The sequence below is a fragment of the Talpa europaea genome (genome assembly GCF_964194135.1).
Source record: "Talpa europaea genome assembly, chromosome: 10".
Lineage (NCBI taxonomy): Eukaryota > Metazoa > Chordata > Mammalia > Eulipotyphla > Talpidae > Talpa > Talpa europaea.
In genome coordinates this window covers 49119462-49138130 of record NC_140077.1, presented here as the reverse complement: position 1 = coordinate 49138130, position 18669 = coordinate 49119462, and the positions used below count along the sequence as shown (strand labels likewise).

Genomic DNA, 18669 nt, shown 5'->3' with positions numbered 1-18669 from the left:
ATAGCTGGTGTTTGTGTCCTATTCTCACAGTAACTGTCTCAATGTAGTGAAAAATATCAGTTATTTTAGTAAACTGTACAAGGTCACATTTACACTTGATCAACAATATAGCATATAGAATTTTGTAGTTTTCCAAAAATAAATACATCATTTTAAATCTGGCATTTTCACAAACATCATATACACTATAGTACAAAAACAGCTACCAAGTGCTGCTTTCAAAATTTAGCTTGCTTTAATAACTAACATGGAATCACAGGAGTTGTGACATATGCTATACTGCTGCGGTGTCAATAACAAATAGCTATTACAAATAGTTTCTTGGCACCGATGGTTTTATGAAGCTTAAGTCAGTGTGTATACATAATCACCATTCAAGAGTAAATAATCCCAGTTTAACAGTTTAAAAACATCAAACTGAACCACATCTAATTTTCTTCCATATCTTCTACTTCATCTTCATGTATCTTCAAAGCTCTCACCATTTCCTTGACTGCATGATATAAGATATTTTTAACCTGAAAGAGATAATTGATATTAAAAATCACATTAGCTGAAGATACATTAACAAGTGAAAATTACTAGATTAGGCATCAAAATGTTTAAAAAACTTGTAAGTGGAAAGTTAAAAATAAGGACCACTAAAAGCCATACAATTAAAGGAATATTTATGTTCATCTCTGATCATGTCAAATAATGTGGCAAATAGGCAAAAATGCTACGCATTTAATAGAATAGACGTTAGTTACAAAATTCTCTTACCTGCAGTTTATCATCATAATTGATTTCTTCCTTCAAAAGTCTCAGTTCTTGGGTTAAATGAAATGACTGTACAAGATGTTCTGGAGACACAAAGTCTTCAGTTACCTGAATACAGCTGTGAAAATTCTGTACCTATCCCCAAAACAAAACAGTAAAATATGAACACAAGGAACAATTCCACCAGGAATTTATTTTCCTCAAAACATGAAATGCATTTCAAAGCAGATGACAATGACACTGAAAAGTGTCTTGTAGAGTATGTAAATGGAGTCTCTTTCAGAGAGGTTGATAATCAGGTCCTAAATTACCAATTTTGTTGAGTAGATTTCTTGGCGTTACTTAACCAAACCAAATAAACCAAACCCATCAACTGTAAAGTAACTTTTACCAATCAGTGCAGTGAAACTAGATGATTGCTGTTGCTCCATTTTAGTCATTTCATTGTTGACTTTTATACCTGACAGTATATTAAAAGAAATGAAGCCTCGATTATTTGTGAAGAACTGGAATGAAAACTCCAGTTCAATACAGATCTACTGACCAACAGTTTTAGGATTACCCAAGGATTTTTTTTGTGCCTTTCTTTCAAATTGGCCAATTAAAGATACCCTTTAAATTCCTGTGGCATTGGTACAACTCTGTTCAAGTCTCTTCCTAAATGGTTTTCCCAGGAAGTCAATTAAAGTATTTCTGTATTTGTCCACCCATGTGCAAACTGATTACATACTTCATTATTTCTTAGAACTGCATGCTATTAGTGCTCAGTAGAATGACAAAGGACCAAGTTCACACATTTGAATTTTATGATTTTAGGCTGTCAAATAGTTATATTAAACAAAATTATAAAATTCCTGGGAAAGGAGAAATAACTGAAAACTTTTAAAGTATGAAAATTGGTAGGAACCAGAAGAGGGAGATAGTAGAGGAAGTGGGGAATGGAGACTGGGGAAGAAGTCTATACAATAGATGCTGTATTTCACAGAGCAGGAAACTAAAAGGTTCATGTGTGTTCCAAGATAGATCAGTAAATAAATGGCAAGACAAAAGGAATGCAGGTCCTCTGACATTTAATAGATACATTATAGACATGTTAACTCATTCATAATAGCATAGTTTCCAAATGCCCCCCCCCCTTTTTTTGGTCTCTCACTTATTTGAACATGCTGTAGGGAATAAGTTCCTCAAAAGTTGTAGCATGTGGCTTTTAGCATGTCTGCCTCTATTGCTTTTATAATTTCTCTCCTCACTGATATTCTAATTTTGCACACATGTTATTTTCCTTACCTCTTGTCTATAGAATCCATAGTCCTCTGAGCATATTTAAGGCATTTGACTTAAAGTTTATGACTAGTAAATCTAATGTCTGGGCTTCCTCAGAGACTTTTTTTTTTTAATTTATTTTTCCCTTATGAATAGGTCATACTTTCCTGTTTCTGTGTATGCTGTAATTTTTTTTTTGTTGAAAACTGGACATCTGAACAATATAATGAAGTAATGAGTCTCTCATCCCTCAGGTTTACTGCTATTGATTGTTAAAGGCTGCAGTCATCCATTTGTTTTGTGACTTTTCCAAACTATTTTGCAAAGAATTTTCCTTGTTGGGTGAGATCACTGAATAGTCTTATCTCAGAGGTCCAGCAGCGATCTGCCAGATAGTTCCTTAAATGTCAAAAACTAGCTGCCCCTTTCTTCATTAAGTAGTCTCCCTGGTTGCTTTAAGTTTTGGATTAGATTCCCGAGTTCTAAAAATGTTGCTTCTGTCGGTCTTTGCTAATTTATGGTTATTTTAAAATCATTTTTTGAATAGTGACTTTAATTGGTGATTATAAGATAATATGATGTTTACTGATCTCAATATGAATTTTACTTAAAGATTTAAGGGATACAGTTAAGAGGCAAGGCTGTTTTAAAGTAGAATGCTTTTGAACTACTTAGTTAAGAGGCAAGGCTGTTTTAAAGTAGAATGCTTTTGAACTACTTATCCCTTTTAGGTCATCTTTGGGTCATACACATTATATTTGATTGCACACTGCCTTCAAGGATCAATTGCAATCATAAATAGGAAATGATAAATGTTAAGAAAATGTAACTCCTTTGTGTTCATAGTAAGACAGTTGTTATTTTGACTAAGATTGCTATGTACACAGTGATTTATGACAACTTAAGAATGAAATGATTTTACTGAAGTCCTTTTAGTCATAAATGCAGAGAATTTACAACTTAATATTATAAACTCACTGTGAATGACCAAAACCAATCAAGCTAAGTAGTTAGGACAAATTTAATCACTTAGGATTTTGTGTTATATCATTTTTTAAATTGTTGCTGTTTTAGCATTGTCTTTGGTCATCTGCCTGTTCTGCTCCCCACTCTGTCTCTGGTGAGTTCTCTCACCCTCCCGCGCCTCTGACTATACCCCAGTTCTTGTATAAATGAGTCTTTAAAAAAAAAAAAATGTTGCTGTTTTAAATTAAGGTGATCCTCAACCAAAGGATATAGCTGAGTTAAGTCCAGCTGCTCTAGTCCAGTTGCCTACAGATACATACTAATTTCACAGATGCTGTCATATTTGCCAATAAAATACTTTAAAGTCTAATTCTAGAGTATTTCTTAGAATACAAAGAAGGCATGGCTATGATACTCTGCCTGCACTAGTTGAAATACACATTTGAACACCCCTCTACAGATTCTACTCCCTACTTTAGCTTCTCAAAGTACTCACTTTGCTGAACAAAGAACAGAATTTTGCTTCTTCCTTAATAATGCAAGCCTCTGTCATATAGTTTAACATTGGGTGAAACAGTTTTTTGATAGGTTCCTTGGGTTTGTAAGGTCTTCGTTAGTGTGGTTTTCAAAGTATTGTCCACTGACAGCAACATGTATATCACCTGGGTACTTATTAGGAATGTAAAATTTCAGATCCCTCATCAAACTCACTGAATTATAAACTCCTGAGGGTGGGGCCAAGCAATTTGTGTTTTATCAATCCCTTCAGGAAACACTGATAAATACTACATACAGAGAGAGAAACACTGGCTTAAGAATGGGACTATTTTAAGGGACACCTGAAATCTGCTAGAAGTAATGAAGTCATCAGTGAGTTTTCAGAACTGCCATGGAGTAAATAAATTGTAAATAAAAATGCATCTGAAATCCAAGTAATAACATGAACACAGTTCTTATTTATTTTGAATTCTCTCTCAAAACTGTATTATCACCACTGGTGGCAGAATACACATACACACTTTTAACAGAATACAAACAGTTGTATGGTCATTATCATGTCACATAAAAGGTGACAGAAAAGTCTTGTTACTCATAGCTAGCTAGGAATTCTGTGCAAAATATGTAGCCGACAATTTTTTTGTGTTGGGTCACTTAGCAAGTTAGTGTCAGAGCTCAGAATAGAACTTTCCAGTCTAGGAGATACATTCTGCATCAGTTTATTTAAGCATAACATTTTTTTAATCACAAATGAATTTTTTTCTCTATTATCTCAGTGAAATGTCTACATACCTATTAAGAAAAATGTCCTTTTATATGTTTGGAAGTTAGATTTTAAACCTAAATAAACTTTCTGAAGTAGCTAGATTGGATATATATGGAAATAGGTGAAAATATACCTATTTGTACAAAGAGGTAGGAATGTTTGTGTGTGCACACACATACATAATGGAAAGTCATACTCTTGTTTTCTACTACACCTGTGCAAAAGTAACATTAAATAAGAACCTCTTTTCAGGCCTTCAGACTTTACAGGTATCTCTATTACTTCAGGCATGAGAGAGAGCAATGAAAGAAAATGCATCAATTCCTGTCCTCATGAAACTTAAATTCTAATGGGACTTAGACAATTAAAAGGGCCTCCCTGGTGGCGAAAGGGGTTAAGACGCAACTTATGAAGCAATCCACAGCCACTGCAGCACGAGTTCGATCCCCAGCCAGGGAGCTACCCACAAGGCATGGCAGACCTCTCCTGACTTGCCCACTGCTCCACTCAGCAGGGTATTTCAGTCCTTCTGCCTGTTCTGTTCCCCACTCTGTCTCTGGTGAATCCTCTCACCCCCTACACCTCTGGCCTGTATCCCAGTTCTTATATGCATAAATAAATAAATCTTTTAAAAAAAAGACAATAAACAAAGTAAATTATGAAGCATGTTAGAAGGGAAAACTACAATGGGGGAAAATAAGGAAGGGAAAATGACAGGGAGTTAGGGGATACAATGTGCAGTTTCAAACATGTTAGAAAAGACCTCACTGAGATGGCATGTGAGCAAAAGCCTTAGAGAATGTAAAGTAAAGAAGTAAGACCTAAAAATACCTGAGAGAAACAATTACTCCATGGAAAAGGAATAACAACTACAATGGTCCTGGGATGGAAACTTGCTAGTGCATATGAAAACAGCAGAGCATTAGGTAGCCACAAAGGAGAGAGGGAAAGAGCAGTGGGAGAGGAAGATTGTATCTGTGTGTGTGTATGTGAGAGCACGGACAGGATACAAGTACAGATTGTTTAGGGCCTCTGTGAGGCTTTAAACAGAGTGATATGTGAACTAAATTTTTTAACAATTTCTTTGCCCACTCCTGAGAAAACATGGCTCATCTCCCCCTCTACCCCTGACAAAGCAGCAGCAGCAGAAATTTATACTGCCTGGAATCCCTGTGTTAATAGCGGCTGTCTATGAGGAGAGCAACTGGGAGCAAGAGAGAAAAAGACTGAATTTTTACTATGAATCCATTTGTACTACTGTTTTTATTATTTAAATAATGTGGATAATATTTTCAAAAGAAATAGTAGTTTAAGATAGTCCTCAAAAATTCTACTGGAACTGAATATGAAAAATTGAATCTGGACTCATACTTTGTACTACATATAAAAATGAACTAAAAATAGTTTTAGACATAAACTTAATGGTGACAACTATAAAGCTTCTTAAAGAAAAATGCAAGGAAACACTTTCATGATCTGGGGTTATAAAAAAAAAATTCAGATACAAAAATAAAAGAATGATACATAAAGAAAAAAACTGATGGGCCTCCCCTGGTAGCGCAGTGGTTGAGTGCTGGGCTGCGAGGCTGCCCGCAGCTTCTGCAGTGCAGGTTCGTTCCCCCGGCCACCGGCGAGGGTCCCACCAAAAAAAAAAAGAAAAGAAAAGAAAAGAAAAAAAAAACTGATAACTAAAAAATTCTTTTGTTCTTTAGAAGACACCTGAAGAAAATGGAAGGGCAAGCCATACTTTTGGAGAACATATTTGCAAAGTTCAGAGAAAAGACATATATAAAATAGGTAACACTCAAAAACTCAAAAAAAATCCAATTACAAAAATGGACAAAATATTTGGACATACATTTATCAAAATAGATGGCAAGTGAGCATATGAAAAGCTGTTCAATACATTTGGTTATTAAGAAAATGTCAATTACAACCTCAAGATACTAAATGCATTCTTACTCAAATATTTAAAAACAAAAACTGACAATAAATACAGATAAGGTAGAAGAGGAAAAACAACTCACATACACTGTTTTGGAGAACAGAAAATGATACAACCACTTTGGAAAATAGCCTGAAAGTTTTTATAAAGTTAGTCAAAAACTTGTCATGTGATCAGACAAACCTACTAGTAATCTCATATTTACCCAACTGACATGAAAACCTAGGTTCTATGAAACCTGTAAGTGAATGTTTACAGTGGCCTTATTTATTTATTTATTTGCATAGAAGAACTGGGTGTGTAGGCCCAAGGTGTGTGTGTGTGTTGGGGGGGGGGGAGCCCCGGAGCCAGGAAGGAGGCAGGATTCACCAGATATACTGAAATACACTGCTGAGGGGAACAGTGGGTGAGGTGAGAGAGGTCTGCTGCACCATGTGGGTTAGCTCCCTAGCTGGGGCTCAAACTCAGGCCTTAGCGGTGATAGCACCAAGACTTAACCCCTAGGCCACCACAGAAGCCCTACAGTGGCTTTATTTTTGCTTTAAACTGGAAACAACTTCAATGTTCTTCAGTTTGAATGAACAAACAAAACTGATTCATCTATATAATAAACGACTTGCCCAACAATAAAAAGGAACCAACCGATATACACAATATGGATGAAACTCAAATGATAAGTAATAGAAAGGCTATATATATGTAGGATTTGAATTATATGATTGTGTCATAAAGGCAGAACTACAGAGACAAAATGTTATGTGGTTATAGGAAAACTATATGGGAGAAATTGACTAAAAAGGGACAGGAAGGAAGTTCCTGGAGTAATGTATTCTATATTCCTATTGTCTTGTTATTTGAATATATATTTGTCAAAACTTACAGAATCATACACTGTAAAAAAAAAAAATGTTTGTAGTGAATCCCAAATAAACTTGAATCATAACTGATACAACCAAAAAAAGAAAAAAAAGAAACACAAAATATAACCATCTCTGAAATAATCATCTAAATCTATGAGAAAAAATAACAACTGAACAGAAAAATGCATTAATTTAATGAATACTTTTTTCCCCTGGGATATTACTGCAGAGAAAAAGATGTATTATTGCAATGTTTATATTTCACTATCAGAAATGTCATTTGAGGGCCTCCCCTGGTGACGCAGGCGGCTGAGCACCATATTGTGAAGCTGTCCGCAGCCTCTGCAGCGCCGGTTCGATCCCACCCAATCAGTGAGGGTCCCACATGGCATGGCAGACCTCTCTATTTCGCCCGCTGCTCCCCTCAGCAGTGTATTTCGCCAGTCTGCCTGTTCTGTTACCCACTCTGTCTCTGGTGAATCCTCTCACCCTCCCGCGCATCTGGCCTGTACCCCGGTTCTTTATGTAAAATAAATAAATCTTAAAAAAAAAGAAAAAGAAGAAAGAAATGCCATTTGAGGTCTAAGAATGATAAATCTAACCCCAAACTTTGAGATCTTAAATTCAGCATTAACACAGAAGGAATTTTTGTGCTTTTGTTAAGGTATCGTAAATGCTTAACAGGTAGTAAATATATGTATCACATAAAGTGTGGGAAATCTTCCCTGTTAGAAGTATACACATCAGCTACATCTAAATCACCACGGTGTAGAAAAGATAGGAAAGCAGTTACTACAGGGGTTAAGCTGGACTGTGGTAATCCCATTCTGCTAATAGGAATCTATTGTATTGCAAGCTTCCACTCCTATCATCTGTTTTGTGACATTCTTCCAGGTGCCACACAGTCAAGCCACAGAAACAAAGATTAGGTATTATTTTAAGTTGTAAGTTTTGTCAATTGATAAGCTTTAAAAATTATACACCATCTTTCTTTGGACAAACTATTGTTATGTTTGCAAATTTAAGAGAGGTATTAAGTACATTTAAAGCATGAAGTGGGCTTCCCCGGTGGCGCAGCGGTTGAGCGCGGGGTTGCGAAGCTGCCCGCAGCCTCTGCAGTGCCGGTTCGATCCCCGGCTGCTCCCCGGCCACCAGAGGAGGGCCCCACATGACGCGCAGACCTCTCCTACCGCCCGCTGCTCCCCTCAGCAGTGTACTTCGGTCCTTCTGCCTGTTCTGCATCCTGCTCTGACTCTGGTGAATTCTCTCACCCTCCCGCGCTTCTGACTGTACCCAGTGCTTGTATGAATGAATGAATGAATGAATGAATAAATGAATAAATATATATTAAAAAAAAACATTTAAAAAAAAAAAGCATGAATTATGGGAGTCTGGCCAATAATTCATTCTAGTAATACTTGCTATCTTAGAAAATGTATCTCTAAGCCTTGAAAACCCCTCTTCCACTAAAATTTAAGTTTATGATATCTTTTTTCCTTGTTACAAAATGTCTTAAAGATCAGATTTCAATCCACTGAATCATATGTGACACAAAAATTGAAATATGGAAATATAATTTAAAAAACTTAATATATCTCTAAGTACTGGAAAGCTATTTTAGTGATTTCCTAATGGAGACTAGTTATCACTTTCTTGTTTGTTTTTTCATTTTTGTCTATATGATTAAGTTAGAACAACTGCTTTAAACTGGTTCTTCCAGTAAGAGGTATATTTGAAAAATTTTTTTATATACCTGATGAAGTGCTCCTGCTGGTAAGACAATGGCATCACCAAGGAACTGAATAAGAGTGCAGGTTCTGACTCCATATTCGTCAAGCAGTCTTTGGCGGAGCTTTCTGTTCACATACCAACTTTGGTCACGTATTGGATCATGTTCTGGTAGAATTTCAAGGCCTTGTTCTTTTGAAATCTGTATGGATTAAAATAAAATTATAGGGGTCTCCCTGGTGGCACAAGGGGTTAAGCACAGCACTATGAAGCAATCCACAGAGTTTGATCCCTGGGCCGGCCAGGGAGCAACCCACATGGCACAGCAGACCTCTCCTGTCTTGCCCGCTGCTCCCCTCAGCAGTGTATTTCAGTCAGTCTGCCTGTTCTGTTTTTCACTCTGTCTCTGGTGAGTCCTCTCACCCCCTGCATCTCTGGCCTGTACCCCAGCTCTTGTATGCATAAAAAGAAATAAATCTTTAAAAAAATAAAATAAAATTATATACCCCAATTTAAGTGAAGGATATGTAAATACCATTCAGTTAAATTTCATTTTTCTTTACAGTCTTTTGTTCTCACAATTTTATGGAACAATGAATGCACAAAAGTTAATACTGTACACTGATAGGCTTTTAAAGTGACTCACACTCCCTCACCACCTCTTCCTCCTCCTATGAAGCTCTTAAAAGGAATCCCTATGATTAAAAATTAAGAAAATACTTGAGCAATGGGTCTGAACCAATAATTTCAGGTTGATCTATTACTTTCATTCAGAGTATCCAACAAGTAAATTAAAGGGAAGATTACTCAAAACTTAAGTTTAGAGAAAATTTTCAGTCTGGAAGAACAGGATGCTTAGCTGTCCTGCGGAGAGGCCCAAGTTGGCTCCAGACAAATTAGCAAAGATTGGCACATTCCTGACTGACACACCTCTACCAGCACCCTCATTGTCTAGTCTGTGAAGTACAGGGGCCAGGGTGGACATCATGGTTCCAGCTAGTCCTGGCTTGCAGAGCTTTGAAACATGGTTCCCTGACACTGGCCTGGTGCCTGACACTCTACATCGAGTCTTCCAGACAGCTAGGAAGGAATGTGATCCTAACGCAATTTGTGAGAGGCCTGAGTAAGGGAAGTGGCTGGAGTGAAATGCGCAGCTAAGCAGAATTTGGGAATGCCGGAATCAGAACAAGTGTTATGGGAAGGGAAATGAGGGTGTCTGGGAGAGGCATCCTGGTATACAGTGGGAGGATATAAGTGGGGGGAAAATGAGCAGGATGACCAATGATGACAGCACTAAGAGGGAGAGTAGCTTATTCACTCTGGTAGCTGAGTGCAAGTCCAGAGATGCATGAGATGGCCACATTTATTTGAAAGGAGAAGGTGGAAAAAAGGGAACCCTTGTACACTGACAACAAGAATGTAAAACAGCAAGCAAGTTTCTCCAAAAATTAATATATACATATATGACCCAGCAATTCTGCTTCTGGGTATTAATCCAAAGAATATGAAAACACTAACTCAAAAAGACATTTGCAGCCACCATGTTAACTGCAGCACTATTCACAATAGTGAAGTTATGGAAACATCCTAAGTGCCCTTCAATAGATGTATGGCTAAAGAAGATGTGGTATATAGACACAATGGAATACTACTTAACTAAAAAAAAGATGAAATCCTTTTTGTGACAATATGGATGGATCTTGAGGGGATTATACTTACTAAGTGAAATAAGTCAGATGAAGACATATACCACATGATTTTACTCTTTATGTGGAAGATAAAGAAACAAGCAAACATCAAAAACAAAGACAAATCCTTAGATACTGACAAGAGAATGTTGGTGGATGATTATACTGATCTTATAATGTAGTAAGTATATACAAATGTTGAAATATAACTCTAAACCTGAAACTTACACTATTAAACTATATTGCTTCAAATTAAAAAAATTTAGTTCATTCAAGTATCAGAGTCATAAGATGTGACAGAGTAGAATTATTGCCAAGGGTCAACAGTCAAAAATATCAAATTAAAACAATAAAAACCGACCTTCTTTAGCTATTTTAGGTATTTTTGCAGTAACATTGGCTTATCATACATGTTTTTATGATACATGTGATAAAACTCTCAAATCATTACTTTTCACTACAGGTAACATCTAAGTCATTAGCAGCTTAGTTGTTTATTATGAGGGGTTAGAGAGCTTTAGCAACTGGAAATTGCCATTTAACACCTCAACATGAAACAGGCTTTAAAAGGAGCAAGAGAAAAGAAACTTTGACTTTCAACAACAACATATTCCTTCCCCTCTTTATGTAAAGATCATTTAATAATTTTCTACTTCTGGATGCCAAATGAAGTTGCATTAAAAATAAATCCTTGCTCAAGGTGAAGGGGTAAAGTATTTGTATCCTATATTATACCTTTTGAAGAAATTCCCTTATCTTGTCAACATCTTTCCCAGCATAAATATGCCACAGAGCACCAGGTATTTCACTTGAGTCCTTCAATCGTTTTCTTAATATATCATCCAAATCTTCTTCCTCAAATTTTTTGAGTATTCCTGACACACAGAAGAATATTTTCAAATTGATTAGTAAAGACTACTAAGAAAGCCCAGTGTTCTAAAATTGATTTAGCAGAGCAGCATAGTGCCTGACTAGATAAGACTCCAAAAGATGAGATAAACCTAGTTATACATTAAAACTATTAAAACAAAGCAGAAAACATTGACCCCATGTAACTGAGGACAAAACAACTGTAACTTTCCCGGTTCATTTGTTTTTTGCAAATCAAAGAAGAGATAAACACTCAAACAACTTTCTTCCTGACCCAAAAGAGTAATCATAACAACAATTTGTATTCACAGAGCATCTTATAACTTACAAAGGACTTTTATTAATTGGGTGGCCTCTGTTAACTACTACTTAAGCAAGGACTATAACCTCTATTTTATGTCTGAGTAAAAAGGCTCAGCAAGGTGAAGGTATTTTGCCATGACTAATAAATGGCAGAACAAAACATCTTATAATTAATTCCTGGGAGGTTTTGTATATTATCATGGCTAATCTACAATATAATCAAATGTTAATGTTTCATGTGTTCTGGGTTTAAGGAAACACCATACCAGTCTTCTAAAATGCTGACTAACTAAAACCACTAAATACTACAGAAAAAGGATGTTAACTGCGGGCTTATTTATCCTCCCACCCCCACCCCGCCCAATCCTAATTTCACTACTGTGAATAATTCAAAGAAACATTCTTTTAGGAGGAAAAAAATCTATTCCCTGACACACAAAAATTTCATTTAGCTGGTTTCATAGTGAAATCTTTATCTTTAAAGTTGGCTATAAGGAGTTTTTATTTTTAATTTTTTTTGTAGTTTCATCTATTTTTTTAAATTTAAATGTTATTTTTATATTCCCCATACAATTACAACCCCCTTATTTTTACCCCAAGCCCTCCTTTCTCCGCCCTCCACCCTCCATAGAGTGTCTCTTGTTCATAGTTATTTGTTGATTTTGATATTTTCTTTCTTATAGTTATTCGTTTTCCTGGTCCCTTATTTAAGTTTTCTAGATTCCTGCTATGAGTGAGACCATCCGGTATTTTTCTTTTTCTTTATGGCTTATTTTGCTGAGCATGATCCCTTCCAGTGCCAAGGAGTTTTTACATAAACATTTATTAAGTATTTTCACAATGTTCCAGACACTGTCCTAGGATGTTGATGATTAGAGTTAACATGTTATTCATTAAGGATCTTAATAAATGTAGGCAGATAAAACATGAATATCACATTGTGGTAAGTGTAATCAAATGAGTATAAAAGGTACACAAAACTGATTTAGTCTCAAATGTTATGTGTCTGTTACCTGTGTTTATTTATATCGATACAATTATAAGTTAGAAACCTGAGACTGATTTTCTAACATTTTTTCTTTATACCTTACTATGAATTAAGAAAAGGGAAGGTTAATGGATCATATGGAATAAAATGCCCACTGGGATAGAGAAAGTTTACACTGTTTAATTAAAATCTGTGGGGGAGGGAGAAAATTGACAAGTTGAGCTAGACTCAGAAGATGAATATAGGAGTGTGCCGGGGAGACAATGAAGTCAGGAGATATTGTAGGTGAAGGAAAAAAAATGTTTTAATTAGGTCAATATTTCTTGGTGTGCTTTTAATATTATTAGAACCCTTAAACATTTTCTTTGTGACCACCTATAAAAATTAGCCAAAAATACAGATAAAGAGGAAGAGATTTAAAATGTTCATGAAAAAAAAAGTTAAGTGTTTTCATGAAAGCCCACATATGCTACGAATGAGGAATGGGAGGTATGCAGGGACAGTGATGGACAAGAAAGTTCCAGCATAAGGACATAAAAGAATAATAGTGGGAAAAAGCAAGTGCATCCACCTTTATTGTATGCTAAATGGTACAGGGGATGGTTTGAACAAATTACTATGACTATGAGGTGCAATAGAGATAATTAACTCTGTGGCATCACAAGCTTTTAAGGCAACGTGAAACATAGGTCAAAGACATCTGTATTAGAGCTGGGGCTACAAACCAATATACCTGACTTATAAGTACTTGGGATTAGGGGAGGCAAAGAATTTTTATCTACTAAAACCATAGAGTCTGCTAAGGGAGCTAAACAATGAGTTCTATAGTATGGAGGTAATTTAGGATATGTATTATAGAAGCCGTGAAACACAAAAAGAATGGCTACTATGAGTGACCAAATCCTCAGCACTTAGCCAGTAGGCTATATATTCTGGACTCTTGATACAAGTGGTGGTTGGAAGTCATGTATTGAGAAAGCACAGGAACATACAGTAGAAAAGATAGAGAATAAGGTCTGTAACTCTAGAAAAGCTTACAATTCTCTGAGATGTTAACAGCCAGATGAGTAGTGTCACAGAAGCGATGGCCAGTACTTGAAAAAGAGGTAGTGACTAACACTGACATTATAGAGGGGCAAGTACTAAAAGAGAAAGAAACCACTAAATTATCCAATTGTGACTGGAAATGAGAGTCTTAGCAATAGTAATTTCAGTGGGGTGGCAGATACAGACTCCAACTTGCAATGAGTTGAACAGGAGGAGACAGAGCAAAACATTTGTTATGTGGGCAGAAATAATAGGATCACGGCAAGGAAGAAAACAACTGAGTAAGAGTTACACTTTTGACAAAGGAGGAAGAGTCTAAATAGAGATTTCTATTCTGAAGAAGCAAATAGAGAAAGTTTAAAGACCTATGTTTGTAAAGAAGATAATAACTGAATAGAACAAAATTACAGCGAGAAATCCAGTGGATGGAATCTAAAAACTATAAGCTGAATAGAAAGGTTATTTCTACTGAGGAGAAAAGCACCCTTCTTCCTCTGATGTTGGAGAGAAAAAAGAACACTTGAGATATAATCATCACCCAAGGACTTAGTTTCTGTTTTCAATAAATGTTTATAGGTGACCATAACATTTTATTTTCTTAAACATAATATTTAATGACAGAATAGGAGCAAATAAAAACACTCATTTTAAAAAATCCTATTATATCAAAAAATGTCAAGCAAATCAATTAGTAAAGATTAGAATATACTTATACCCATTAGTAAAGAACAGAATATACTTATATCCACTTGTAATTTTTTTTTTTTTTTTTTTTGCAATCTTTGTTGTTAACTCAGAGACTGACATTCTGGGTAGTACTAGTATGTGTATTCAACCATTATGCCAAAGACCACTATTATTTAAATTTCTTTACCTGCTTTTGAGAGAATGCCATTTCCTTTTGCTATGCCAACATAGACTAAAATATTCACAACATCAGAAACTTCAACATGGAGATTTGTTGTTCCTATATCATGATCTTTAGCAGCAGCTACACCTATGTATAAAATAAAATTTTACTTCAGAATACTTCACATATCCTGGAAATGACAGCAGTTTTACTGTAATTTGAGTTTTAGTCTCCTTGTCAAAATCTTTACCCCTCCCCCACCCATACTCTATGAAATAGCCTATAAAAGTCAAATTAGTAGAAAATGTAAACATTTTGCAAGAAATTAAGTATATGTAGGGGCGATTAATTCCTAACATACTGTTTTATAAAGACATCAATGGATTATTAGAAAATTTAACAGAACCTAAAAACCATTAGATAACTTATCTCTACATAAAAGATAGTTAAAATTCCAAGGAAGTCTAAGTTGAAAAAAAAAAAAATATTTATACCTACCATAAGCACTACACAACCTGGGTCCCAGATCTGGACGCACAAAAAATCCTGGCAAATGAGAAGCCAAATTGAATTTTCCCTCTGGATTACAATATTCTGGCAATGGCAGACTTTTTAAAAGATCTTCATATCTGAAGAATAACAACATCACCATTTTTTTAAATAAAAACTTGCATTTTTTAAGTGCCTTCAAATATGTAATTTTCAAGTTGCTCAAAACAGAAGGTAAACTTTCCCTAAGGGGTCTTAACAGTTAACCTTTCTTTGACTTCATTCAAGGTTTCAATGAATGTATTACACAAGTACCGAACAGAAATGATTCTAACTAGAATTGTAATTGTTTCCTAATCATAATAGAAAATTCAAAACACCAAGGGAAGGGAGGTTCCAAACGAAGCCACATACCCTTTGACAAGAGCATTCATTTCCCAATTGCTCTAACAAAGACTATCCTTTGCTGAGACAAGAGAGAATTGATTTTGATTTTCAGTTATTTATTTTTAATTGCGGAAGACAATACCTAGAGGTCACATTTGTTGCTATTTATCCTATTTCTGGGAGTAAGTTTAACTTCAAAAAGCTAAGATTCGGGCCTCCCCGGTGGCACAGCAGTTGAGTGCTGGGTTGCAAAGATTCCCACAGCCTCTGCAGTGCCAGTTTGATCCCCAGCTGCTCCCCGGCCACTGGAGGAGGGTCCCACATGGTGCGCAACCTCTCCTGACACCAGCTGCTCCCCTCAGCAGTGTACTTTGGTCCTTCTGCCAGCTCTGCTCCCCGCTCTGGCTCTGGTGAATTCTCTCACCCTCCCGCGCGTCTGACTGTACCCAGTGCTTGTATAAATAAATAAATAAATAAATCTTAAAAAAAAAAAAAAAAAAAAAAAAAGCAGCTAAGATTCAAAATAACAAGTTCCAAAAGATGTACCTTGCTGGCATCATAGCCTTGAAGTCTTCTCCTGATGGGCAATCTTTCAATTTTAGAACAACCGTTTCTCCATTTTTTGTTTTTTGCCGTTCTGTAAAGAAAATTAATTAATAGCTAATAATCTGTCCTTTTATTTTAATATTTGGAGAGGAAGAAATGGTAAACGAATGCATGACTGCTATATGGTATTTAATGAATGCTATGTAATGACTTCATTTTCTTATTTTGCCGGGTAATAATAGGACTCGTGTCTTATATACACACAGATAGGATATATTGGGACATACTGCATTACTCACTTGAAATACAAAAAAATTCTTTCTGTTAAGGAAATCACTTTAAAGTTGCTAAATTACAATCTTACATTTTTACTTTTAATTTTTTGAAGTACTGAACACAAATTATATAATCCAATTTTCAAGGGTTTACAGAGTTAAGATATTCCTGGTATACTATATAAGTAAACAATATAAATGGCTAATTTATTTCAAAGGAAATTAGGGTGGAATTAATAAAACACAATTTCTTTCTCCAAGTTCCTATATCTTTTCATGTAACAAAAAACTAAAATTTTCAAAATTTAAAAATCTGTTTAATGTTTGAAATTTATCATTAGAGGGATATATTTACTTAAGAAAACAGTAAAACAAATCAAAAAACATACTTGAAACTTCTTCAAAACCATCCCAAAATTCCTTAACATTGGCATTTGAAATAATGCTGTCTTTGCAGTTAAGGAGATCAGCTTGATGGTCTCCAAAATCAAGACTGATGGATTCCGCCTTCCACAAATTAATGTTCATTTTCTTATGCACACCAGAAACCACTGCAGGCTTATAAATAAAGGAATAGATAACAGTTAAAAGATACATAAAAACTTCCAAAATTTAAATATACATATAACAAAATGGATACTGCATTAAATTTCAGGAGTATTGAAAAACTGAGTAACAAAGACTAGTGAAAATACTTCGACCTGGAAAGATGTTCACAGTTAAGAGAAAAGATAAAAGGAATAACATGATGCATATACAGCCGTTTTTGCTAATAAAATATTGGATGAGTAGTGATTTTCAGGAGGTCTGAAAAGTTATACTTGAAATTTCACTTTTAGGCAGTAGAAATATGGATCAACATTAAAGGTAAAAATATCTATGATTTTCATTAGTTTAACAAAAATGCTTCTACTATATTATTATTTTAATAGCAGATAAGAATCTGCTAACTGGACTAAAATACAAATGTCAAATATGACAGGGAACAAACTTAGTAAACATATGACTTTATTAAAAAAAATCTGCTGACGATACATCAAATATATAATATCAAATAATCTTTGTTTTCCTGTTGATTCACACGTTTGACGAAAAAGAGAATTAAACAATTATTCTGATAACTCTTGATATTTTTGTTATCTTACTTCTGTGTATGTGTTAAGTATGCTCTCTCCCCTTTATTTCTAAATTATGAGAGCTTCAGTTTTACTAAGAGTGTACAAAATCAGCTTCATATACTCACTGTGGCCTCGGGGTTAAGTATCAGTGCTATCACTGCTAAGGCCTCCTGCCAGCAGTGTATTTCAGTAATCGCCTGTTTGGCTCCCCACTCTGTCTTTGGTGAATCCTCTCACCCCGCCATACCTCTGGCCTGCACCCCAGTTCTTCTACGCAAAAATTAAAACATAAATACTCACTTGTCCATGTTTCCAACATTCTTTGAAAAGCTTCCAATTATTACTATTCTTATAATCCTTAAGCCATAAAATATGCTTCTCACAGATCCAAGAATGTGGTATATCGCTGTGTAATTTACTGTTTTCATTCATGGCACATTTTCTGCTTTCTTTAGGCTCGTCTTTAAGCTCTGGTTTTACATTTATCTTAGAAGCTTTATTTGGTGGAATTTTGTTTTCAACAACTGAAGCAATTATGTCATCAAGAATGTTTGGCATAGTCCTTCCACTTTTACTACTCTATTAGGAAAAAATGGTATTGAGAGTTTTAAATTTTCACATTGAATTACTATAAACACAGCAACCAACCAACATAAATAGGCATGCAATCAAGAAAAGAAAATAATATTAGTAGATACGGATCTTTATTTCCCACATTGTTTCTTATGGGGAGCTGGTGTGGGAGCTAGATTGGTGGTTTCAATTTGAAAAACTTATTTGTAGAAACTTTAAGTGTGGCATTCCTACCTTTTAATATTGTTAGGACTAGAGACAGAGGTGAGAGATAGGGAAAATACCAGATATACTTTTAAGAGCCACTAAGAACTTGCATATACCAATGCAGTTATTCTTTTTTTTTCCTGGCAAATAATTCAAACAAAAATCGATTTCTAGACATATTAAGTAATAAGACATTTACTACCATAGGTTATTTTTTCCCCACTAGATATATGGCTTTCAAATTTTGAAGGGGTACTTAAGGCTCTTCTCACATCAAAATGCTATATTCCCAACCTTTTCCACCTGGGAAAACAGATCAAAATCTTAAGTTTTTAAGTTATAAGAGCTATAACGAAATTAGGATCATGTCTAGCAATTTGGTGTATTTGATTTCATCTGCAGCTACTGTGAGGCTCACAGCCAATAGCCAAGTCTCCAAATAATTTAAATTTAAGGTCTATATGAAAAATAAAAATTTGGGGCCTCCCCTGGTGGCGCAGCGGTTGAGAGCTGGGCTGCGAAGCTGCCTGCAGCGTCTGCAGC

General features: G+C 35.3%; 1 protein-coding gene across 1 annotated transcript in view; it reads right to left on the bottom strand.

The window, feature by feature from the left end:
* Positions 1-428: 428 nt before the first annotated feature.
* JMJD1C (jumonji domain containing 1C) overlaps positions 429-18669 on the bottom strand; it is a gene marked incomplete at its 3' end in the record, with an annotated part of 41487 nt that continues 23246 nt past the window's right edge. Inside the window, exons 14-22 of the mRNA XM_084244829.1 lie at positions 17647-17925; positions 16618-16786; positions 15954-16044; positions 15030-15160; positions 14556-14678; positions 11209-11348; positions 8811-8987; positions 763-894; positions 429-518 (exon numbers count right to left, since the gene is read on the bottom strand). Of these exons, the coding sequence (XP_084100955.1) occupies positions 429-518; positions 763-894; positions 8811-8987; positions 11209-11348; positions 14556-14678; positions 15030-15160; positions 15954-16044; positions 16618-16786; positions 17647-17925 (1332 nt within the window). The remainder of the gene's footprint in view (positions 519-762; positions 895-8810; positions 8988-11208; positions 11349-14555; positions 14679-15029; positions 15161-15953; positions 16045-16617; positions 16787-17646; positions 17926-18669) is intronic.